The 23,097-nt window shown below is 60.6% G+C and overlaps 2 protein-coding genes across 5 annotated transcripts in view; one reads left to right on the plus strand and one right to left on the minus strand.

Moving 5' to 3' along the window:
* The window catches only part of RCC1L (RCC1 like), a 28,246-nt gene extending 22,167 nt beyond the window's left edge, over positions 1-6,079 (plus strand). For all 4 annotated transcript variants that reach the window (XM_032431154.1, XM_032431151.1, XM_032431152.1 and 1 more), the window contains exon 11: positions 4,789-6,079. In XM_032431154.1, the coding sequence (XP_032287045.1) occupies positions 4,789-5,012 (224 nt within the window). In that variant the 3' untranslated portion in view covers positions 5,013-6,079. The remainder of the gene's footprint in view (positions 1-4,788) is intronic.
* A 1,964-nt stretch (positions 6,080-8,043) lies between these two features.
* CASTOR2 (cytosolic arginine sensor for mTORC1 subunit 2) overlaps positions 8,044-23,097 on the minus strand; it is a 50,402-nt gene continuing 35,348 nt past the window's right edge. Inside the window, exons 3-9 of the mRNA XM_032430785.1 lie at positions 17,272-17,465; positions 16,782-16,914; positions 16,141-16,264; positions 15,335-15,445; positions 14,998-15,080; positions 13,754-13,848; positions 8,044-13,671 (exon numbers count right to left, since the gene is read on the minus strand). Coding sequence (XP_032286676.1) covers positions 13,606-13,671; positions 13,754-13,848; positions 14,998-15,080; positions 15,335-15,445; positions 16,141-16,264; positions 16,782-16,914; positions 17,272-17,465 — 806 coding nt within the window. The 3' untranslated portion in view covers positions 8,044-13,605. The remainder of the gene's footprint in view (positions 13,672-13,753; positions 13,849-14,997; positions 15,081-15,334; positions 15,446-16,140; positions 16,265-16,781; positions 16,915-17,271; positions 17,466-23,097) is intronic.

A 23,097-nucleotide genomic window follows, 5' to 3' on the forward strand; every position in this document is an offset into this window, starting at 1 on the left:
GGTGAGGAGCCCGAGCGGGCGCCCAGCTCATGGCTCACTGCCCTTAGCTCTGTCCCGGGGCCTGCTGAGCGAGCAGCCTGCCGGAGCGGGGAGCAGCCCGGCTGAGGGTTCCAGTCCCTCGGCGCCCTGGAAGAAGCCTCGTTAGAGGCTGTCCGTGGGCACGTGGAGTGGGGAAACAGAGGCACGCCAGCGCCCCAGAGAGGAGCAGGCCGTATGCAGGCCGGGCGCCGTGAGGCCCTGAGAGGGAGGGATTGGAAATGACGAAGTTGGTGCGCCAGGAGCTGTTCACAGAGGCCTGTGTGGAGGAATGTTTTACAGCGAAGTGACAAGAGAGCAGGATGTTTAATATTCAGAGTGCCTTACCACAGCCACCAAAGTGAAAAAATAAAAGCTTTCCCTAGGGAGAGGATGCAGTTATACAAAAAGAGGCTCATTTAAAAATTAAAGGGGAAAAAGGTTCTTTCAACAAAACAAAACAAAACAAAAAGCTCTTCATATTTTTGCAAACAGAACATATGTACATGGTACAAGAGGTATTATGAAAAGTAAGTGTCCCATCTCTTGTCCCGGAGGCAGCCCCTGGTACTGGGTTCTTAGGTTTCCTTCCAGACGTAGTCTCTGCGTCGAGAGGCTTGTGCACGCACGTGCTTAAGTATCTTCTTTGAAGGTTGGATTTTAATAGCGTGTTTTGAAATCGTGTAAAGCATTTTTTAAAAACCTCATGTGAAAATGCAAAAGCAGTGTATAACTTAAATAAAATCAGGATTTGTCTGTCAAAAACCCGCTGTAAGACGTTTCAAGGCCTCCGTATTCGGGGCGTTGTTTCCCTTGGCCGTGGGCTGTCCTGGTTCCTAGTGACCTCGGTAGGCCCTGACCCCTTTATAAAAACTGGAGGTGCCGTTTCTAAGAAAACAGGTCAGAATGGGGGCTTTCTGTTTGCTGGAAAGAAATGGTTGTGCACCGGGGTTGGGCGCAGGCTGGTTGGTGCTCGCTCGCTAGTCCCCAGCCCGGGATCCCCCTTGCAGGCGAGGAATGGGCGGCCGCTTGGTGGACAATGGGGGGCAGGGCAGGTGATGCGAGCGTCGATGGTGTGGAGGCCCCGCTCGCTGTCGTGGTAGTTCCTCACTTCTCGCCGAGGAGAAGCTTGGCGAGCGGCAGAGCGGCTGGGTTTTGGATGCACGACTGCTGTGCTAGGTGTGGGGGGCTCCCCACCTGCTTCCCTTTCCCCCACATTACAGTGAAGATCACCCATGCAATAAGATTTGGAATCTGATCGCACTGTCCTGTCCAAATGGCCGGGGGTTGGTGCCCGCTGTGGGGCCAGAACCACCCGGGTGCCGAGGCCACTTGCTGTTCAGACCAGAGCCCCCCTCCGCGGACTCCTTACTCGCCAAGTGGCCCTCTGGGAATGTCGCTCCCTGTACCCCTGCTGTCAGGGAGGGGACACCCCAGGCCATGTCCCCGACAGCTGCTCCCCTTGGCACACTAGCTGAGCCCTCCGTGCTTGTGGGGTTGGGAGGACCAGCCGAGGAGAGCACCTTCCCGCGTGGTGCTGAGGACCTGGCCCTTGCCGTGCTCTGGGGGCCCGGAGCTGTCAGCCTGGGCTCTGGGGGATGGTGGTGGCCCGAACCGGGTTTGGGATCAGCGGGGTTGGATTCCTTAAAGATCAGATTCGCCTCATATTGGGTAGTGGGATCTTAGTCCATTCTATTCTTTTGCACTCTTTTTTTTTTTTTAATGACAGGTGATTTTTATTTTTTAAAAATTTGTATTTTTGTATTAATCTTTGGTGGGAGAACTGTTATATCACTTTAAAAGTATTCCAAGAAGGGAAAAAAAGAGTAAAGCCCTCTTTGTAGCTCCTACAATGGCACTAACTAGTTATTCCCAGAGCCCCAGAGCCCGGGCTGCTTTGAAGGGTGAAGGCCCAGCGAGTGACACCTGCGGCCCCCCCACCCCCCGCCCCGACTCAAACCTCTCCTTCCAGAAGCTTTCCTGGAGGTTATCCTGCCGCACACTGACACAGAGCTCGGAGGGTCAGTGAGCTCTTCAAGGCCACTCATCCCGTAAGAGGCAGGGCCCAGAGTCAGACTCCGGTGTGTCTGACTTGACACTTCACCGTGGTGCCCTCCCCTGCGAGGGCCCGGAGCTGGAGAATCAGGTCCCCAGTGGTGGGGAGGAGGCGGGGACATGCCCCCCAGGTCTATACAGGGGCCCCCTCCGACCTACCTGGCGCCACTGCCGGATCAGGCCCCCGGGGCAAGCGTTTGAATGGCCTTCCCCCATCACCCACCCCTGTCTGAGGGGCAGCAGTGCTGTCCCGTGTGCCGGGCGCCTTGCTTTCCTTCCATCCTCAGGACAGCCTGCGAAGCGCACCCCCCCCCGCCCCCCGGCCTGCAGCTGTGGTCGCTGACCTCAGGCATCGGCGGGGCTGCCCTGTCTCAACGGCCACGTGGCAGGTGGGGCTGTGACGTGAACTTGGGGCTCTGCGTGCAGACTCTGCAGCCCCTCGCCGCATGCCCTCGGGTCGGACCAGCTTGGGTTGGGGCGCACGGGCTGGCAGGCCCTCTGGCTGCCCGGCCCCTTCCCACACGGCCCTGGGCCCCAGGCGGGGTGTCTCGGGGAGCAGACGTGTCGGGGCCGTGAAGGAACTTGCAGATGCAGCCAAGTCAGGGAGCAGCCAGTTCAGGGCTCCTTCTCAGCCCCCCACCTTTCTCCTGGGGGCGCTTAAGACCTTGTCGTGAAGAGGGACGTTCCTGATGCCGCTCAAACTTGTAAGAGTGTGTAAAGAGTCCTTCAGGCTGGTCGTGGTGCGGTTTTTGGAACTGTTTCCCTTTGCAAGAATGTAGCGAGCGTAAATTGGTTTAGAAGAGACACTTCATTTCACCCGGACGAGGACACGTCGCACCCATGGCCGAGCGCAGTGTCGTCTTGGACTCTGTTCAGAGACCGTCAGAGACCAAGAGCCCGCGCGCCGGGGGGAGCGGGGACCGCGGGGGCCGAGCGGGCTCCGAGGCCAGGCTCGGCCGCGACCATCCTCCCGGCCCGCCAACCAGGGCCAGGTGGTTACTCTGCTGGGGGCTCTCATGGCCAGAGCACTCGGGGACGAGGACAGGGGTGCTTAAGTGCCGCAGCGTGGGGCCTGGGGAGCGCCGCGGGCAGCAGTCTCCCCAGGAAGGTCAAGATCGCGCGCTCTAATGGCCCGGGGAGGTTGCTAGGAGTTCACCTGGGCCTGTCACCACAGAGCGGTGCGTTTCCTGCTGCTTCCGTGGCCAGCCTGGAACGCTTCCTGCACCTCCAGGCCTTGGCGAGGAACCAGGGGCCACTGCTGTGCGTTTGTTCAGCGATTTCTGTGATAGGCGTCGCTAAGCACGTTGGTTTAGGGACGGAGGGGCAGGCAGCACAGCTCGCTCGCCAGCATCCATTTGCCCGGTGGCCCGGAGCCCTTAACGGACTTGTCTCGCCGCGCTGCAGGCCCCGGGCTCTGGGGTCACCGCCGCCGCCCGTGGTGTTCAGGCCAGGCCGTCTGGATGAGGCCTCCCCCCCCCCCCCCCGCTCACTACGTCCACAGGCTGTGACAGATGCCCGTTCCAGCTCTCCCGCTGCCTGGCAGAGCAGGGCCACCAGGGGAGGGTGGCCGAGTTGGGATCTGCACGGACTGAACAGCAGTGTCAGCATCCTGCAAGGGTCCGAGTGCTCGGCCCGGCAGGATTAGTGACTTACGAGCTGCCCCCTGAGAAACATGGTTCTCGCCTGTGCTGCTGGTGCTTGCGTCAGGAACCTCGGGAGGGACAGCGGAAACCAGTTAGAAGGGGTTTCCAGTTCAGAGGGAAGGTGGGAATAAAGGGGCAGATGCTGACGGGGCGGGGGTTAAAAGGTACCTAATACTGGGGCGCCTGCCCGGCTCAGTGGGCGGAGCGCGTGACTCTTGATCTCGGGGCTGTGAGTTCGAGCCCCACGGCGGGTGTAGAGATTACTTAAAAATAAAATCAGAAGAGAAAAAGGGCTTTAATATCTTCTAATTGATGTAGCCATGAGAGGGTCTTACCTATTAAAAATAACAATAGTAATAGTCTAACCAGAGGAAGACAAGCACCCCTCCTCTGGAGAACCGGCCGGGCTCTGGGGACGTGGAAGTCCTGGTGTCGTGGGCACACCCGGGGCCGGCTGGGGCGGCCGTCTCCAGGGCCAGCCTGTTCGGCAGCGAGAGTCATTTTAAAGGCCGGCCGGAGCCTCTACATCGGCCTTAGGGCTGCTCCCATGGGTGGGCGCTGTTGGCAGGACCGCCCACAGGGCCTGTGGCCCCCTCTGCGACACAGAGACCTCCCTCCTCGAGGGTGCACATCGTTCGGGCAACAGCCGGCCTGGAGCTGAGGCTGATGGCGCACGCGGCTGAAGGGGCCGGCCGGGGGCCTCCTTCCCAGAGCAGGGGTTTCTTGCGCTCCAGGCAGCCCTGGGGGTGACCCCGAGGAAAGGTCACTGAGCCCCTGCCTCAGGAGCAGGTGTTGACCTCTGGCTGGGTCGTGCACAAGTAGCCTCTGGGGGAGCTGCGGGCTCCAGCAGCCTCTCCCGACGGGTGGGTAGGAAGAGTCATGTCTGCCATTGGCTGGGTGGGACGCTGGGGTGACTGTTTGCGTGCTCATCGGAACTGCCCTGCCGGCTGGGTGGAAGCATCCCCATCTCTGGGGGAGGTTAAGTGACCCACCAAGAGGCAGAGCCAGGCTCAGGCCCAGGTTGGGCCTCCTCCAAACCATGTCCCCTCACGCTGTGCTGGGTCTTGTTTTGCAGGTGACCATGCCTGGGGAGCCCGTGGATGTGGCGTGTGGTGTGGATCACATGGTGACTCTGGCCAAGTCTTTCGTCTGAAGCCCCTCCCTGACCCGCTTGAGCCCGGAACCTGGCCTCAGAACCACTGGGACTGCTTGGCAGAGGCCCCCGGCGGGGCTCTTGCTGGGGGTCAGAGAGGATCCGGGCCCTTGGTGACGCGTGATGCTCTCTGTCAGTGCCCTTAGCAAGAACGGACGGGAAGTCCCGGGACTCAGGGTGAGGGTGAGACCGGCTGCATTCACCACGGGATGGCTGTCCTCGTCAGGCCAAGCACCAGTGAGAGGGATCCCTGTTACTGACCCGAGCAGCTGGTCCGGGGGAAGCTTAGCTCTCCGGCATGCCATTTTGTTCTTAAAGGTGGCCCGACGGACTCTAGTGGCCGGGTGGGCTTCTGTGAGCCTCCGACCACAGCAGAGCTCATGGTGGGCGTGTGGGCATCACGGCGAGCCCCAGCCTGACTGAGGGAGCCAGCCTGAGAAGCCCCTGCAGGAGTTAGAGCGAGGCCAGGTTCTTGTGCACCGAACACCCCCCGCAAAAGCTTGGCTGGAGGGCCAGCCTCGGAGAAGAGATTGAGAAATTGTGGAAAACAATTTGAGGTAGTAACATAAACTTGGCCTTCCGTTTAAAAACGTCTTTGAAAAATCTCTTTTAGAATAAAGTCTATTTTCTGCCTTTTTATTTTTGAGCACTGAAGAGGTCTTTTTTTTTTTTTTTTAATCTTACTTGATCATTTAGAGATTGGCTTGCAGAAACAAGGCTTTTGATAAAGAGGCAGCTAGAAGCCTGTGACAGATACGCAGAAGACAGTCCTGCTTGAAAACGGTTTGTCTTCACAGTCTCTCTCCTCCCACGGTTCAGTCGGGAGAAAATAACGAAGTCTAAAAATAAACTGGTAATCATGTCACCCACCGGGATCTCACTCCCTGGCTGCACCCCCTGTCTCTGCTTCATTCACTCAACAGATACTCTGTGCCCCCCCCCCCCCCGTGACAGCTACCGTGGATCACACTGGGTCACTCGGGGACGACACCCCCGTCAGCAGGTCCCACGAAGCTTACGTTCTAGGAGGCAAAACACAACCGACAAGCAAAACGGAGAGTATGGGAGATGGCTCGGTGGGCCGCGGAGACAAAGCCGGGGAAGGGGGCTGGCCACGTGGGGGCTTTGCAGTTGGAAGTGGAACGGTCTGGGCGCCTGGCTGGCTCAGTCGGTGGAGCTCGGGGTTGTGGGTTCGAGTCCCACATTGGGTGTAGAGAGGACTTAAAAATAAAATCTTTAGGGGGCGCCTGGGTGGCTCAGTTGGTTAAGCGTCTGACTCTTGATCTCAGCTCAGGGCATGACCTCAGGGTTGTGGGATCGAGCCCCGAGTCGGGCTCCGTGCTGGGTGGCATGGAGCCTGCTTGGGATTCTCTCCCTCTCCCTCTGCCCCCCCCCACATGCTTTCTTTCTAAATAAAAATCTTAAAATAAAAAAGTGAAACGGTCACCGAGTAGTCCTTGCTGTGAGCTGAGGCCACAGGAACCAGCCAGGTCGAAGTTGAAAATGATTTGTCATTTTCCTTCCCAAAACTCCTGGCTGGGCCGTGTTCCCTGTCACCCCAGCGGTGAAGAACAGAAATCCGTCCTCCTTGCAATAGGCATCTCAGAGCACCTACTGATTTACGGAGTGTGAGTGCCCCAGAAGGTCAAGGTCATGCCTCCTGGGTCCCACCAGCGGTGTTCAAAGCCAGGAAATGATGGTGCTGGGGAGGGTCTCTGCTGAAGGTAGGAGTGATTTTTAAGCCTCCCACCCAAGATTCAGCTCCAATAACTACCTCCATCTTGGACACAGCAACCAGGGTACTAAAAGGGATGTCCTTGGATTTGTCTTAACACCCAGTGTCTTGCAGTCCGGCTCGGTCTCCCTGGCTGGCTGGAATGCGTCTGCCCCACGCCAGACCCTCTCCACAGTTGTCTTCCGCCCTGTGTCTCCGCTTCTGTCCCCTCATCACTGTCCCTCCTGGCACCGGGCACCTGAGTCCCCATGGATGTCCTGCCTCCAGTGCGTCGTCCGAAGGCCCGAGGGCGCTCAGCCTGCAGATCCCGGAGGGAAAAGCCTTCATAGCAGCAGAGCTTCCTGGGGCTCAGGGTGGTAGGAGAGTGCTCCAGCCCCATGCTCACCCCCTTCCGTCCCCAGGGGCAGGGGTGAGGTGGGGTGGGGCCAAGTGCAGACACGGGTCTTCAGCCCTGCCCTGCTCACACCTGCCTTCCGTAGAAAATACCACAGAGGTCCAGGGCCTCCTTCTTGCCGGGGCAGCCCCAATGCCCACCTGCCAAGAGGACAAGGAGCCAGACGCCAGAGGCTTGTGGAGGGACGCTGGGCAAGTGCCCTCGCTCCCGCCGCCAGGGGGTCCTGTCTGGAGGCATCAGCTCCTGGGCTTCCAGAACCAGGCAGCCCTTCCTGGGGGGTGGGGGTGGGGTGATGTCCACAGCAGGGCTCCAGGCTTGGGGAAGGAGCTCTGTCCTGCTCCATGGGTCCCCCCGAACCCCAGGCCCACCTCTGCCAGAGGTCTGGGGAGGAATGGTGGGTGCAGTAGCCGGTCTCCGAGATGGCCCCTGAGACCTTGACCTTGGGTGGTCTCCTCCCGTGTCAAATCAGAGCTGGGCTGTATGGCCACAGCTTAGGGTGGTGGGCGGTGGTGTGTGGATTCCGAGGCCAAACCGTTTTGGCTTCTACCTTGGCCCTCGCATCCCTTGCTCTGGGGGAAGCCAGGCACCCTACGGCGAGGAAACAACCCCGCGGGGAGACCCATGCCGAGAGGAACAGGCTTCCTGCCAACAGCCAGGGTGAATAAACCGCCTTTGGAAGTAGATCCTCCGGTCTCGGCCAAGACTTCAGATGGTTGCAGCCTCACGAGGGGCTCTGAGCCAGAACTGCTCAAACTGCTCCCGAATTCCTAACCCACGTAAACCGCGACACACACGCAGTCATTTGTAAAGCTGTGAAGCTTGGGGGCAGCTTGTTACGCAGCACCAGATAACTATTACAGCCCCTCTCGCTCTGGGGCGGGCGTTTCTTCTCTCAGGCTCTGGGTGTTGGGCTGGAAGGCTTGCTCTCCCTTCTCCAAGCCCTCCCCAGCCTGAGCTCCCCCCACCCCGACCGCGGCTCAGGGAAAGGAAAGACCGCAGATGTGGTCCCGGGTCGGCCCCTGATAAATCAGACACTGGTCAGCCAACATCCATTTTTGTTTCCGTTTTAATTAACACTTTACAAAGTACAAAATATACTGTCTTTTTTGGGGGAACATTAGGTACTTTTTTTCTCTCCGCCATACAGTACATGAATCTCGAGGGTTTTGTGTGTCTTCAACAAAGAGGGGAGAAGCGTGAGGGCCCTGGGGCGTTGGGTGGCCCCGTGCTCCCCCTTGCCCAGAGCTTGGGACAGATGTAAGTGCCATTGCTACTGCTGGTGACCCGGGGCGTGCCAGGTGAGGGCCAGACCCCCAAGGCGAGGCCCTGGGCAGGGCAGAGGCCCCTCAGAGCCCCATCATGCACCCAACATCCGCTCACCCCCATCTCAGGATAACGGAAATAATTTTGGCATGGAGCAAGAGGAGGACTTGGGATTTTGTGTGTTGTCCGCCCCCTCCCCCCACCCCATCCCGCCCAGCTGGGGAGCCAGCCCTGCTCAGTTCTTCCTGGACCATTTTCTGGATCGGTAAGCTGAGGCAGAGGACAGGAAAATGCACCGGGCTTGCCCTCTGTCTTGGGACCCAAATTTGGCCCGTTCCTCATCCCCCACCCTGGTCTCCCAACTTCCCTGGATGCTCTTTGCAGAGGACCCCCAGCAGGTGAGGGGCGCCCGCACCTGAACCCTCTCCCTGCGAATACTGTCTTCAGGACTGGACGCTTTTGAAGAGCTGGCCCCTTGGGGCCCCTGCTGGGGACACCTCCGCCCCCTCCGAGCAGCTTTAACAAGGTCAAGGGACGTGGGGCGGTCCCGAGGGCGAGGCCTGCCACCCACGCACCATCACCCCTACTCCGTGTGGCCCGCGGGTGACAAGGCTCCCGAGGCCTCAAAATACTGACGAGCCAGGCCCATGGCTCGGATCTGGGCGCTGCACGGAGGTGCTCGCACACACACGGATGTGTAGGACACAACACACGCGTGGCCAAGCACACAACACTGTCCTCACTCCCGGCCTCCTCCCCCTACCTTTGATCCAAGAGCCTCAAACTCCCTCCCAGCCACGGATGCCACGGGCCAGGCCGCAGGCCTCTCCCTCTGTCCCGGGGCCACTCCTGGTGCCACCGGCCCCAAGGACAGCAGGCTGCTCGGCGAACAGCTCCCCCGCCTGGGCCTCGCCTTCTCAACAGAGCAGGTTTCATACAGGAGGCCGTGGACGTCAAAGCTGAAGGCCACGGCCCACCCGTGGCTTCCTCCCAGGGTCTAAGGAAAGGATACGAGAGACAGTGAAGCTTGCCCTGGTGTTGCTTCCGATTTGAAAACGAAGGGGAGAAAACTAGCTGGGAGGAGCTCTGAGATGTAGAAGGTATACAGGGCTCAACTCCCCTCAGGAGCACCCGGCCTCTCGCCCCAAGCCCGCCCTCAGCTGGGCTGACCCCCCGCGGCCACCTTGGTTGGCTCGGCACCCGGCAGCCCCTTCGAAGGGAGGCTACTGCCCCCTCCAGGCCGAGCCCTTCCGCCAGCGCAGCATCTGGGAAAACCCGAAAAGCCAAACCTCGTGTCTTTGGGGGTGGGGTGGTGGTGGGGGGGAGACTCCATTATCCTCCCCCCTCAAGCTCTGCTCACCAGGCCAGACGCCTGCTCTATTTCCCAGCGGCTGTGACCGGCCGCCCCCACTTACGGGGGACACAGATCTATGGGGCGGTTCCCCCCCCCCCCCCCCCCCCCCTCAGGTTTCATTCAGGAAGTGGCATCAAATACTCCTGGGTCACAGAGCACAGCAGTGCTCTGCTGACGCCTGGGAAATCCTCAAGGCCCCTCTCAGCCCTGGCTGGGAAGGGCCCAAGTTGTCCCCACGTGCAGATCCAGAGGCCCAGACGGGTGGCCCGGGGACTCCTATGGTGAGCCTGAGAAATGCGGCCAGGAGGGGCCGGTCGGGGGGTGGGCTGGGGGGGTTCATCTTTGACTATCAGGTGACTGGTGCCCTTGGCTCGGGACCGGGGCCTCACCCTACCCATCAAACCAGAACCTTCTCTCCTGACCTCCAGGCCCATCCTCTGTCACCTCACAGGGGACAAGCCTCGCCAGACCACGAATCTTCTTCCGGACACCGCACTGGTCACCAAGGCCATGCTGCCTGATGGGGGAGGCCACGAGGCGGCTCTGGGTCCCACCAGGGGCCCGTGGCCTGCGGTTGGTGGAAGGGGGAGAACGCTGGTGCTTGGGAGCCTCTGGACCCCCCGGATCCTGGGGTTGGGAAGTCCGCACACCTCTCTAGCTTGGATGTGTGCCCTGGGCTTTGGAGACCCCCCCATGGAGGAGGGAGGCTCAGCGCGGGCCCCGCCCACCTCTGCTCCGCCGAGACGGGGTGCTGAGAGGTGAGTCAGGGTGCTGAGGGAGAAAACTGTTTCTCAGGAACCAGAGGAACCCACCCTGAGGGTTGAGCCACGGAGACAGGGGTGGTCACGCTTCTCTGTAGCGTGCAGGGATGGGGCAGGCGAGGGGCAGGGGTGGCCTTTAGCTGGCGTGGGCTTTTCTTACCAGGGGGTGACACAGAGGCAAATCCACATATACCCAGAGCCCGGGCGGCAGGCCCGGGGCCACCACTCACCCCTCCCCTCGGCAGCCTTGCTCAGGAGCCCCATCTCCCTGCCCCCGCCACGGGCCCGGCCAGCCAGAGCCAAGAGAGCCTCGGCCCCGTGGGTCAGGAAACCCCCCCAACCCAGCAAGCCAGGGGGGGGACATTCTTCCCCCCAAACTGCCGTGGAAACCAAGTCCCTGCGACTATGCTCCTCAAGGGCACGCAGACAGCGAGAGGGGAGCGGGGAGGGGAAGCTCCAGGTGGCCGCTCGGGCCCAGGCCTCGCCCAGCCCCTGCTGGACACAAGGTCAAGGGCACTGGTCCTTTTTCTGGCTAGACAGGGCCAGTATCCAGGAGACGGCCTGGGAAAAGAACCTGTGGTTTCTAAGCTTGCGGGTGAAAAAGACGCGGAACAACCATGTAGGGGTGCGGGGGGACCCCGGGTGGAGAGCTGGAGCGGGACCACCTCCCTGCCCAGGTCTTCGGGCTCAGGGCAACGGGAAGAGGGCCTTTCTGCTGTGGAGTCAGAAGAAATGCCATCACTCCTGCCTCCGTACCACCGTCCCCCAGACCAAACAAGGGTGCCCAGGGGCCTTGGCCATGGAAATGGGGCTGCGGGATGGGGCTGAATCCAGCTTTCCGGGGGCTCCGCTCTTGGGCTGCTGGTTTTGTTTCTCTCTCAAGTCACGGCTTCTCTGATAAGGTATTGCCTATATACTTGATTTAAAAATATACGGTGGCTCAAAACGTGCCTGTGTGCAGAGCAGACACGGCGGGCAGAGGCCCTCACACCCACACACGCGCACACATAGTGGGGTCCGCGTCCACGTACTGTGCACACACGCGTGTGCGTGCTCACACGGCATATATTAACATATATATTGCTCAAGTATATATGCTATTTACAGTATATATCTATATCAACATAAAACACAGGTATTTATAGGTGTGTACAATAGATACGTTCTCGGGGGGGGTCTGGGTAGCACACGTTTCTGGGGTCACGGCGCCGACGCACTTGCTCGGCAGGGAGGGAAGGCGGAGAGGTGACACCATCAGGGGACCTGACAGGAGGGAGTCTGGAGAGGCGCGCCACGGAAAATCAAGGCCTTCCAAGGAGAGAGAAAGGGGACTCAGGGCTTCGGGTCCCTCCCTGCCCGCTCGTGCGCCCCCGTTTTGGAGCCAGCAAACAGTGGACACGTTTTGGTTGTTTTGGAGCTTTGTGCAAAATGAATTAACTTAAAAAAAAAAAAAAAAAAAAAGAAATGGGTTCCTAATCAGTGCTTGGGCCCTGAGCATCTTCAAGGATCCAGACCCACGGCTCTTCCGTGGTGGGCTGCCTGGGCTCAGGGGGTCCCACAACGCTGGGAGAAGGGGGGGAGTGGGGCCCACACAAGCCCTTGGCCTAAGGGAACGTCCTCTCTCCTCTGAGCTTCTCAGGAACGGCGCCGAAGTCAGTCGCGCTGCCCGAGAAGGAGCATCAGGGAGGGCGGGAGCCTCAGTGGACCCTCTGGTCCAGCTCGCTTGGGAAGCACCCCTGGCGGGAGAGGAGGCACGGGGGGCTCACCCCATTCTCCCTGGCCAGCCTCCACGGGTACAAGGCCACCTCAGCTGGCCTGCCACCTGACTGCCCACCACCCTGTGGCCTTTGGGTCCCCTCTGATGCTCAGGCAGGACCACGGCTCCCTGGGCACCTGTCAGTGGGGCTGCGTGCGCAGCTCCATGTGGGGTGCCCCGGCGGGGACCCTGATCTTGCAAAAGACCTCTGTGGCCAGCTTCCTGCTCCAAAGAGAGGGCCAACGCTCCTGGGACACCTCCCGATTCTCACGCCTGTCCCTGGAGCCACAGGGCACCAGCCGAGTGATGCTGAGCCTCTGGGCCCCCCGAAAGAACTCAGTAGGCCCCGTCCCCTGAAAACTGCAGCCTGGGCGCAAATATATTAAATAAGAAACTAAAACGTACGGTACAGTTTTCTCTATTAAGGCTCAGATAAGCTGCCCCCCAGGTCAAGTACTCATGAGTGCCACAGTCCCCCAGCTGAGGGGCGGGCAGGCAGGTGAGTCGGGGGCCAGAGGCCTTCCACATCCCCCAAAAGTGGGGCAGGGGAGGGGGGCAGGATAACGGGGGAACCCTGTGCTGGTCTAGTCAACTGCTGAGGAGTGGGGGTGACCCAAGAAACCCCAGGTCCAGAATGCTGGGGATGCCCCCGCTTGGGGAAAACCAAGGCTCTGCCTCGCCCAAGTAGGGTCCGGAGAAAGCAACAGGGGACAGGCGCTCGTGCCCCAGGCTGGTGGGTCTCCTGGGAACCGCCCCCAGGCGTGAGTGCTTACGGTGGGGAGAGTCTGGACAGGGCCTCCTTGGCAGTCTTGCTGGGAGTCGGGGCAGAGGCCCTCTGGACGGCAGGCGGAATTCTGGGTGGCGCGGGTCCTCCCCAGCTCGGGGGCCCCACCCAGGCTTGTCAGAGCTGCCCCAGCCCGTGACCCAAGGGCCGCCCACTGGCCTCCACTCTGCGGGAACCAGCCCGGAGCTGATGGATCCAGAGACCAGCGACCGCAACATCCAGCCCCAGGTTCTCATGGGGTTCTCCCCTGGCTCCGTGAACTCAGCCCCACTCGGCCAGCTCCCTCCCCAAGATGACGCGAGGATCAGAACCCCATTGTCTCGTAGGAGGCCCCTGCTTCCTTCAGCATCTGCCCCCAGCTGTAGGCAAGGCCAGGTGGGAAGGTGGGTGGGCTTGTGAGCTCCCTGGGCCTCGGACACCGTTTTCTGGAGTGGGAGTGGGGGGAGGAGGAGGTTAGGGGTTCTCTGGAGGGTCTGGGGGCTCCAGGAAGGCAGGAGGGCACGGGGGGGGGGTCTTGGCTTGGGCCCCGGGCCTGGCAGGGAAAGCAATCGGGGGTGTCTCCCAGAGGCCCCTTCTTGGGGGACTCTGGGGCCGATTTTCCAGTCTGTGAGAAATACTGCGAGAAGAATCTTCAGGGTAGGGGCCGGGCCCAGGCCTGGGGGGGCAGACAGGGAGGAGCAGAAGAGGCCCTCCTAATGCTTCTCTGCTTGGCTGACTTTCAGGGCGCTGATGACGGCACTGATGTTCTCCTCGGGCACCTGCGAGAGGGCAGGGGGAGGCAAGAACCCGTGAGCCCCGAACCGGCAGCCCTTGCCCCGGGGGCCGGTGCTGGACACTCACCAGCGCGTGGTCGAACTTGAAGGTACTGATGTAGTAGGCGGGGATGTCTGCAGCAGCTAGGGGCTCGGAGATCTGGGCCACGATGCCACACTCATCTGGGGACACAGGCGTGGGGACCACGCTCAGCATCCTCGGCCAGCCTCCCCCCTGCCCCTGCTGCCGGGGCCTGCCACGCCCCCACGATTTCCCAGCGCTCCCGCCCCCCGCCCTGAAGGCTTAGCGCAGAGGCCCCTCCCCCCAGGAGCCTTCTCTGACCCTCCCTGGCCGGCAACGAGCTTTTGTCCCAGGCTCTTGGTCGTCTCTGGGAAGCATCCTCCAGAAGCCCTGGTGGGATCGGTGAACGCTGATTTCCCACAGATACAGTGAATGAAGAACGTTCCCGAGACGACCAAGAGCCTCTCCCGGGTTCCAGCTCTGGGGTCTAACAGGTCTAGCTTAAGGAAGTCATTTCTGATCGGCGCATCACTGACAACGGGCCGGCGGCCTCCACCCAGCCCCGGGCGAAATCAGTGCCACGCGGCCCTGCTAACTACCGAGGACTCCGAGCCCCGGGGCCCCTTGGAACACGCCTGTGGACAAAACTCGCTGCCAACGACGCTGTTTGGGCAGCTGTGGAAACCGAGACTAGAGACTCTTAGGGAATCTCTGCGGATGTCCTCCGTACGATCAGGTCATCGCTATGGAGGAGAAGCTGCTCCCTCCCGGGACAGAAATGGGGAGGTATTTTGGGGTGAGTGCTGGGGTCCTGGAGTCTGACGACAATTGCATTTATTTATGTGAACGGCACCCATCAGAACAATATCCATTGCCTGTGAGCAGCTGGGACTAACGCGATTTTTTTTCCTTTTCAAGAAGATTCTACGCCCAGCATGGAGCCCAACGGCAGGGCCCGAACTCACGATCCTGAGATCATGACCTGCGCTGAGATCGAAGAGTCGGCTGCTTGGCCGACTGAACCAGCCAGGTGCCCCTTCCTTTTCAACTTGTATTGCGCCCCCCAATGTGGTAATAAGCAACAGGAATGCAATCTCTAGGGCGGGAGAAATAAGAGCACTTTGGTTGAAGGCCCGCACCTCCTGTCACTCGCTGGTCAAGGGCCCATGGCGGTGGGGACGTCAGCTCCCTAAGCCTCAGCCTCCCTGTCTGTACCACAGGGTGAGTGAGCCCTGACAGACGGTGCTCGGCAATGCTAGGCCCCCGCCCGCTGGTGTGGTCCCCGCCCTCCCCCCCTCCCTGGGGCTCACCAAATCCCAGGGGCTGTCCTCCGATCCGCACCATCTTCCAGAGCTCTCCAGATGCGCTGGTGAACAACAAATTACTAGGGAACCTTAACAAGGAGAGAGAGACAAACCCCGGAGGCTGACGTTGGTCGTGGTCCCTTGGTTGGAGCTGTGGCTGCTGTCGGGGCCCCCTCCTGAGCCCCCCTCATGTCGGGGGGAATGGGAAGGCAGGGCTGGGAGTGGGCTTTGGAACACCTTCCCCCCCACCCAGCTCCAGAGAGGGGGCTGAGGGACCAACAGCGCCCCGATGGCCCCGGGCCTTTGTCTGAGCTGCGTGTCGTCCGTAAGTTGGGCCACTCACCTCTGCTGCGTCTGCACGTCCATCACCAGGGAGATGTAGCCCTCAATGAGGGAGAAGGAGAAGAAGCGGATATGGCCACAGTCCTCCCCGGCAGCCATGGGGTCTTTCACTCTGGGGGCCAGGGGGTGGGGCGGTGAGGGATGCAGTGGACCCCCGCCACACCCAGACCCCCACCCGGCCTGCCCGCCGGCCCACCAGCCTGGGAAAGCTGGGGCCAAGTCCTGGCCCTGATCCTGCCCTGCTGGGTGACCCTGAACCTCTGCTCCCACCCTCGGTCTCCCCATGTGAGATGCGGACGAGTCCACGGCGTTCACGGAGGCGAGCACCACACTTCACGGAGCCAGAGACCCAGCCGGCTCTCGGTGCAGACCACCCCCGCCCCTTGCTGGACAGGGTTTCTCTGTCCCTGCGCCGACCCACAGCTTGGGGCACAGTGTGTGGTCACTGCCAGCTCACTGGCCCCTGGTCCCACCCCGCTAAAATCTGCTCCGAGGTAAAATGCAAAGCCTCTTGTCTGCCGAATGAAAACGCCCGAGCTCCTGGCTCCCCTGCTGACCCGGCTTGCCCTTGGAGCTCAGGGGACAGTGAGTGGGGTGCTCATTTCATGGACATATGGCCCTGGGGCTTCACCAAGTTTTGGGGTTCTCAGAGCACAGCTTTTGGGTAGAGCCATGATCCACCCCCTCCCAGACTAGCTTCCAGGGCAGGTGGCAGCTTTTGTGTCTCCCCACTCAGACTGGGGCTCCCAGGCAGAGTCGTGTCCCCTTGGCCCACCCCGCAGCCTCTCACGTCCAAGGGGGCCGTACCCGTTGGAGTAGAACATGACATCCATGAGAAGTGTGGCGACCGCAGGAAGCGTGTCAGGGTCCAGGCTGGTGACACAGAACCTGTTGCTTGGGCTGGACAGAGGGTGGATGACAGGCCTCTGGACTGCGAGAGCAAAGACAGTGGGCGCTGAGGCCAGGAGGAGGAGAGGCGTGGGGCAGGAGGAGGGCCCGATGAGGGGTGGGGCCAGCAGGCAGCTGCTTTGGGGGACCTGCCCCTCTACCTTCTGCAGCCTCCAGTACCACCCACGACTCTCCTGATTCTCCAGGCTCACTTCCAGACCCCCGGGCCTTTGCACATGCCTTGCTGTCTGCCTGGAATGAAAGACCTTTCCAACCTCTACCACCAGGCTGAGCTCCTACTTGGACTCCAAGCTTCCGTTAGAGAGTCGTTGCCTCTGGGAGGCCCGTCCTGATACCCTGGATGGGTGAGGAGTGGCCTCTGGCCATCACTGGTTGTGTCCACGTCCCCTGCCCTTGCTAGACCTCGGGAGCAGGGTCTGACCAGGACTGTCGCACTGTGTTATGCCTGGTGCTTAACGAATGCTCTGAGAATGGGGTTGCTCTGGGGTAGGCCCTGGCAACTTCTCGAGGTCTGCCCTGCACAGAGCCCCTCAACTCACCCATCTTGGGCTTCACGAAGCCGTTGGTGATGCCGAGGTTCTCAGCTGCTACTGTCTCGCCATTGACGACCCGCAGGATGGTGAACTCTGATGACAAGGTGTGAGTGACAAAGGGCAGGTCCCGTTCGCGCACCTGGGGACGGGGAGTCAAGGATGTGAGTGTCCCGTGGTCCCCGACCACGGGCACCGACCCCCTTGATTCTGAGATTTTGCGCCCAGAACCAGCTTCCCCCACCCCTCCCGCCATGCTGGTGGGGGATGGGAGCCTGGAACCCCTGCGGGCCCTGTGACCAGACACTCTTGCCACCCCTCCCCGCATGTGCTCCCAGCCCTCACATCCCGGCCTCCAGGTCGAACCCAGCACGGTCTGCAACGAATAGGCGGTGCGTGGGGCTGCACGGAGCCCCACGGTCCCACCGGGGCCATGCTGACACTTGACCCATGACCCCAAGGTACCCTTGATCTCTCTCTGAGCAGGGCCCTGGCTCACCAGGATGAAGTCCGTCTGGTAGGTGGAGAGCATGAACACGGAGATGTTCTGGTCGGCCAGTGGGGCGATGACCGACTTGGCAATCTTGGTCACGCCGATGGGCTGCGAGCTCGAGAAGCTGCCCCCGCCTGACACCACGTTCAGGGCCAGCCAGGTGGCGTCCGCCACGCTCAGGTGCTCCGAGGAGGGCAGCTCTGCAGGGCGAGGGAAGGGGATGACACATGGAAGGCGGGCCTGTGACTGATGGGTCCTCCGGGCAGGGGACAGGGCGGGTTGCAGGGATGGGGACAGAGGTGCAGGCCAGCTGTGGGACCCCGGCCAGTCCCTGCCCTCCGGGCCTCGGTGCCCTTATCTGTCAGAGGAGGATGGAATCAGAGGTCCTACCCTGGGAGGACCGAGCAGGGAAGGCCCTCAGAGGACCTCAGACGTGCCTGACCACTTGGCAGGGCAGGAGCCTGGGCGACAAGTGGCTTATCTGTATTGGGCTTCTACGGTCTCACCCAGCAGCGAGTAATGATTTTATTTCCAGTTCCCACCACCCTTCTGGCTGTCAGGGGCTGCCCTCAAATGGGTGGAACAGGCCCCCCGGTTATTTTATTAAGATTTACTTATTTCTTCAAGAGAGAGAGAGTGAATGAGCGTGTGTACGGGGGTGGGGGGGCAGAGGGAGAGAGAATCTCAAGCAGACTCCTTGCTGAGCGCAGAGCCCGATGTGGGGCTCGATCTCACGGCCCTGAGGTCACGACCTGAGCCAAAACCAAGAAGCAGACGCCTAACCGACTGAGCCACCCAGGCGCCCCCCCTGCCCCCTGGTTTTCATACCGGTTCCCAGGAACCTCTCAGGGAGGCTGGGGGGTGGAGGGGAAGCCAGGAGACAGGGTGGGGGGCCCAGGGTTTCTGTCCCTGCTTCTGTCAGACCTGCACTCTGGAAGAACACGTGGCTCCAGGAGGGCTCCGCCCTCCTCCAGAGAGCCCAGGGATCCTGGGGTTGGCGCTGGCGGGGGCAGGGTGGAGGAGGGTCAGAGTGGCAGCAATCACCAGGTCTCCCTGACTAGCTCAGAAAGAGCTGGAATCCGCCTGCTCACCTGCTCTACCTGGCCCTGCAGAGAGAGCACGCGGGGAGCTTGCCCGCGGGGCCGCAGGACACGGGCACACGCACGTGCACACATCTCCACCCACACAGGCCGCGCGTGGGACTCGCTCTGCATCACAGGTGCCTGCTCACACACACCGTGTGTCAGGACCGTCATTCCCACCACACGCGGGACAAACCAGCGTGCCGAGGGGGCCGGGGATCTGCCGGAGATCCCTCAGGGAAACAAGAACCAGGACTCAAACCCCGGTCTGACCAGGTCCCCAGGTAGGGCGGGGGCCAGGAAGAGGGGCCCAGACACTGGCGAATCAGGGAGACCGTGATGATGATAGTGTCACCCCGGGGAAGGCAACGTGGCTTCCAAGGAGGGGAAACTGAGGGAGGCCCCACCTGGGCTCCCACCTGCCTAGCTCCAGTCGCCCCATGGTAACCACAGCCTGGCTGCCCACTGGTCCTGCTGCCTCAGAAGGGACCATCCCAGCCAGGCTGGCTAGAGGGGCAGGCGGCTTCCCAGAAAAGGGGAGAGGTTTGGGAGGAAGAGCAGGAGGAAAGGCGTTTAAGAGGCCCTGGGCCTCGGGCTTCTGCATCTAGTCTCACTGTCACTGGGTGTCGGAAGAAAAACAGTCTGACCACCAGAGAAAACCTCCTCCCCAGAACCAGGAGCTCAATTCTGAAATTCTAAGGGGCCTGGACCCAGGGGCAGCGTTGTGAGCCCCCCAACCTTGCCACCTTCTGCAGAGACAGCCCCAGGAGCCACCGAGGGCCGGGGTATTGATGGTCCAGGCTTGTTAGATGGTCCGCCCAACGCTTCCTGTGTTCCCGTGCGCTGGGTGTGAGCCACGCGGCCCCGACAGCGGCCAGCCATCGTTTTAACATATTTAATGATGAAAGTTTGAAAATGCCCCTTTCCAGTAGGGCAGAAACCCTTCAGCCTTCTTGGGAAAATTCTGGAAGGGTCAATTATATCTTATGTCGCCGCACGCTAGCACGAGACCACATCAGCTTTTGCGAACCGGCCCCCTGCCTTCCCTGCCAGGTTCCTCTCGACCCAAAACCACCCAGCGGCTTCCCTCGTCCTTCGGATAAAAGCCAAAGTCCTTTTCCCAAGAGAGCTCTGTGCAGCGATGGGGAGGGGTCTACACCTGCGCTGCCCAAAATGATAGCCGCTCGCATGTGGCTTCAGAGCGGACAGAAGAAACGTGGCTAATGCGACAGAAGAAAGAAGATGGTACATTTTATTTCATTTTGATTCATTTCACTTCTGATGGCTGTGCACGCGGTGAGCGGCTACCGTGGGGGGTGGTGGCCTTGTCTGCTTTGTCCTCGGCCACGTTCAGCACGTGGCGCACAGGGGTGCGAGACGAGGATGAGGGACGGGGGCAGCTCGCCCTGCCTCTCTGCTCGGTCCAGGCCCCACGATCCCACTCATCTACCTTCCCGGCTCGCCGCCTTCCGCCCAGCTCGGTCGCCCTGCCAGACCCGAGGTGGGGGGTGGCCTTCACCACCATCCCCTGCTCCCATACCCAACTTCCCAGGGTCGGGCCAAGGGGCCCCAGGGGGAGCGGGTGCCATTCCCAGCCCCGGCCCAGGCTGCTGGGAAGCCGTGGCAGATACAGTGGGGAAGGCGCGTCCCCTCCGAGTCAGTGAAGTGCTGGGGTGTGTGCGTTTTTAAGGGGTGCTGGTGCAGCCAAGGCTCTGCTCTGGGGAGTCTCTCGGCAGGTTTGGATGAGTCCCAGGGAGAAGCCCAGGCCTGAAGCCAGCTGAAAATGGGGACATGGGATGGTGGGGGTTGGGGGGGGGACAGAGGATTTCAGGTCAGTCCAACTATTGGGCAGTCTGGGCAGCGGGTCGGCCGGGATGGGTCTGCCTGCCCTGCTCCAAGTCTCAGGGCCTGCCGCTCCTGACTCTCAGCCCTGGAGAGAACCCACTGACTGACGGTGGGCAGCTTCGGACCAGCGGTCACCCCCTCTGATACTTCCAGAAGTGCGAGCTTTGTCAGAAGAGCAAAAGTAGCTGGAAACCACAGCGTTTGCTGCTTCTGGCCCCTGGGACCTCAAATACTGGGGTGGAGGGGTGGGGGGAGCGGAAGGCCTGCCTGGGGCCCATCCTCACCCCGGACCAAGCCTCGGGGTTCCTGAGGTGCCACTTTGGGGCCGTGGGGATGAGCTGCCAGGAGGCTGACCAGGAGGCAGCGAGCCTGCCCCTCCCTAGAGGAAAAGTGGACCCATTCCAAAACTAAAATGGATTATTTCTGTCACCGCACATAGTACAAGCCTCTAAAAATAGCCTGTCGGAGCTGCATATGCTCTGTGGTAGTGGAGGTTAACGGCGTCTTGTCACCCTCAGCCACCGACTGGGGCGGCTCTGTGGCTAGGTGGAACCCCCGCGTCCCCCCGCGCTGCCCTCCTCGCTGTACCCAACCCCCCTCCCCAGGCCTCCCCTGTTCCGGCCGCAGGACCCGGGGGTCCCCGCGCTACACAGCTGCATGCTCCCCACCCAGCCTGTGCTTCTCAGGCTTCTCCTGCCCGGCCCGCAGCAGGGTCAAGAGTCCTGGGGTCAGGCGGGCGGGTTTAATCCTGCCTCGATGACTGCGGGCAAAGGCAACGCCCCTCCGTTTCTTAGTTGCAAATGCAGAATGATGAAATCAGGATCAGCTCCAGAAGATGCTTCGAAGGATTAAATGAGATAATCCCCATCAAGCGCTTAGCTAAGTGCCTGGCGTCCAAGTGCTCACCAAATGCCAGAGCCTTTTCTGTTAGTACACTGCTAGCGGAGTTTTGCTGGTTTCTCGATGGCAGTTGGGCAACACACAAGAGCTACATAAATGCGCAATTTCGCTGCAAAGCAGTCGTTAACACGTGGGGCAGAGACAGACTCACGGGCAAGTGTGCGACCCAGAGGGATTTCAAACGAACACCTGGGTGCTCCCGAAAATCCAACAGCGCGGCCGGGCAGAGGAACCACGGCTCATCTAGGACAGAATGACGCCGATCGAGCGCATGCGCATCGGATGGCCACGTGGGCACCTTGCAGAAGGGACAGGGGATGCTGTGTTTGGGGAGGAGGCCCCGGGGAGCCGTGAAGCTACAAGAGCTGGATCCGAACCTGGGTCTTCCCATCCTAGGCCAGGGTGAGGCCGGGAGTCGCTTCTCAACGACATCCTCCCCCCACCTTTTGACCAGCATGTGTGCGAGAGACGCTACACTCCCATAAATGTACACGGTTTTTCTTGGGCAGTAATAGATAATTCAAGCAGCCCGGGTGTGCTGACCAGGAATCACGGCCTGGAAGCAAGACCCCTACCCAGAAGTCATGGGGTTAAGGACCCCTCCTCTCAGCCCCTGCTGGGCGAATAATTTACACCTGTTCTCCCGGAGCTCCCTTCCCCAGACTGAAGACATTATTATTGCTCCGGCCACCGGAAAAGGTTTGGGGAGAGTCCAGGCGATTATTAATGGCTCCAGGGAATGTCAGGGTTTCAGGATTGTGGTAATTCCCTCCCTGGGCCAGTGAGGGTCTCAGCCTGGGCCTAAAGACCTCACTTTGGACAAAGCCTGCTTATTCACTCCCCTACCCCCCGGGAGGCCCCCACCTCACACTCTCTCCCCTCCTGCACACTCACCCCGGGTGCCTCTTCCTGAGTCCAGCCCCAATGACGACTCTCTCCCACTCAGCAACCTTCAATGGCTCCCTACTGCCTGCAGAATAAGGTCCAAACTGACCCTGCTCGCCTCTTTTTCGTTTGAACCTACATTTCCATATGCTTTTTGGACCTGGTCTCTGCTGCTTCTATACTTACTCATACACCTCCACCTGACATGCTCTCTCCCTCCTCAGCCCTTCAAGGGCAGCAAAAATTGCCTCCTCCAGGAAGCCTTCCCTGACTACATAAGCTCCCCCAAAGCCTCCTCTTCTGAGCTCCCCAGAAAGGGACATGCTGAAGGCTCACCAGTTCTTCCAGACCCAAATACAGTGTGAGGCTCCCTGCTGATCAGCAGTGGAGCTCAGGAAAAAGGCCCAGGTAAATTCAGATTTGGAATCTTTCTTGATTCCCCGCTCTGTCCTCACTGCGCCAGCCTCCTTACTCGGCTCTCTCCTCCAGGCAAACCCTTCAAGATCAGATGAGACGCTTCACTGGCTCCCCCTTGCCTCGGTCTCTCCTGCCTCCCTTGCCCCATCTCCTTCTGCTCTGTCTTCTCACCTCCAGGTCCCTGGGAGTGCCAGGCAACCCTCCATTCTGGAAGCCTCCCCACTCCCAACTTCCCAGGTTCCACGAGGTGGGCTCATTATTCATCTAGTTGGGTGTGCCTCGAGCACTGCCTCCTCCGGGCAGTCCCCTCGGACTGCACTTCTGCCAGCCAGGCGGGGCGCCACTCTCTATTGCTACTGTAATTCTGGCTCCTGTGTTTTTGTCCTCCCAGAGCTGTAAGCTGCCCCCTGGGAGCAAAGACTGGATGCCTGCACTTCTGTGCTCCCCCGCCTAGGGCCTGGCCCCTGGAAGCATCCAGAGAAGACACCACCCGTGAGGCCTCGGGCAGGTGACATCCATTTCTGTGCTTCAGTTTCCTTGTCTATAAAATGAGGCTAATAAGTCTTTCCCAGGGCTTATTAGCATAGTCTCTGCAGCTAGAAGCCCCGTCGGGGCAGGGAGATAAGTCAGTATTCGTCGATTCAGGGTGCTCATGGATCCGCTCTCTGCTGTCTTGCCTCCTATTTCAAGGGCCCCTCCTCTG

Source organism: Phoca vitulina, unplaced genomic scaffold (assembly GCF_004348235.1).
Source record: "Phoca vitulina isolate PV1807 unplaced genomic scaffold, GSC_HSeal_1.0 scaffold45, whole genome shotgun sequence".
NCBI classification, from domain to species: domain Eukaryota; kingdom Metazoa; phylum Chordata; class Mammalia; order Carnivora; family Phocidae; genus Phoca; species Phoca vitulina.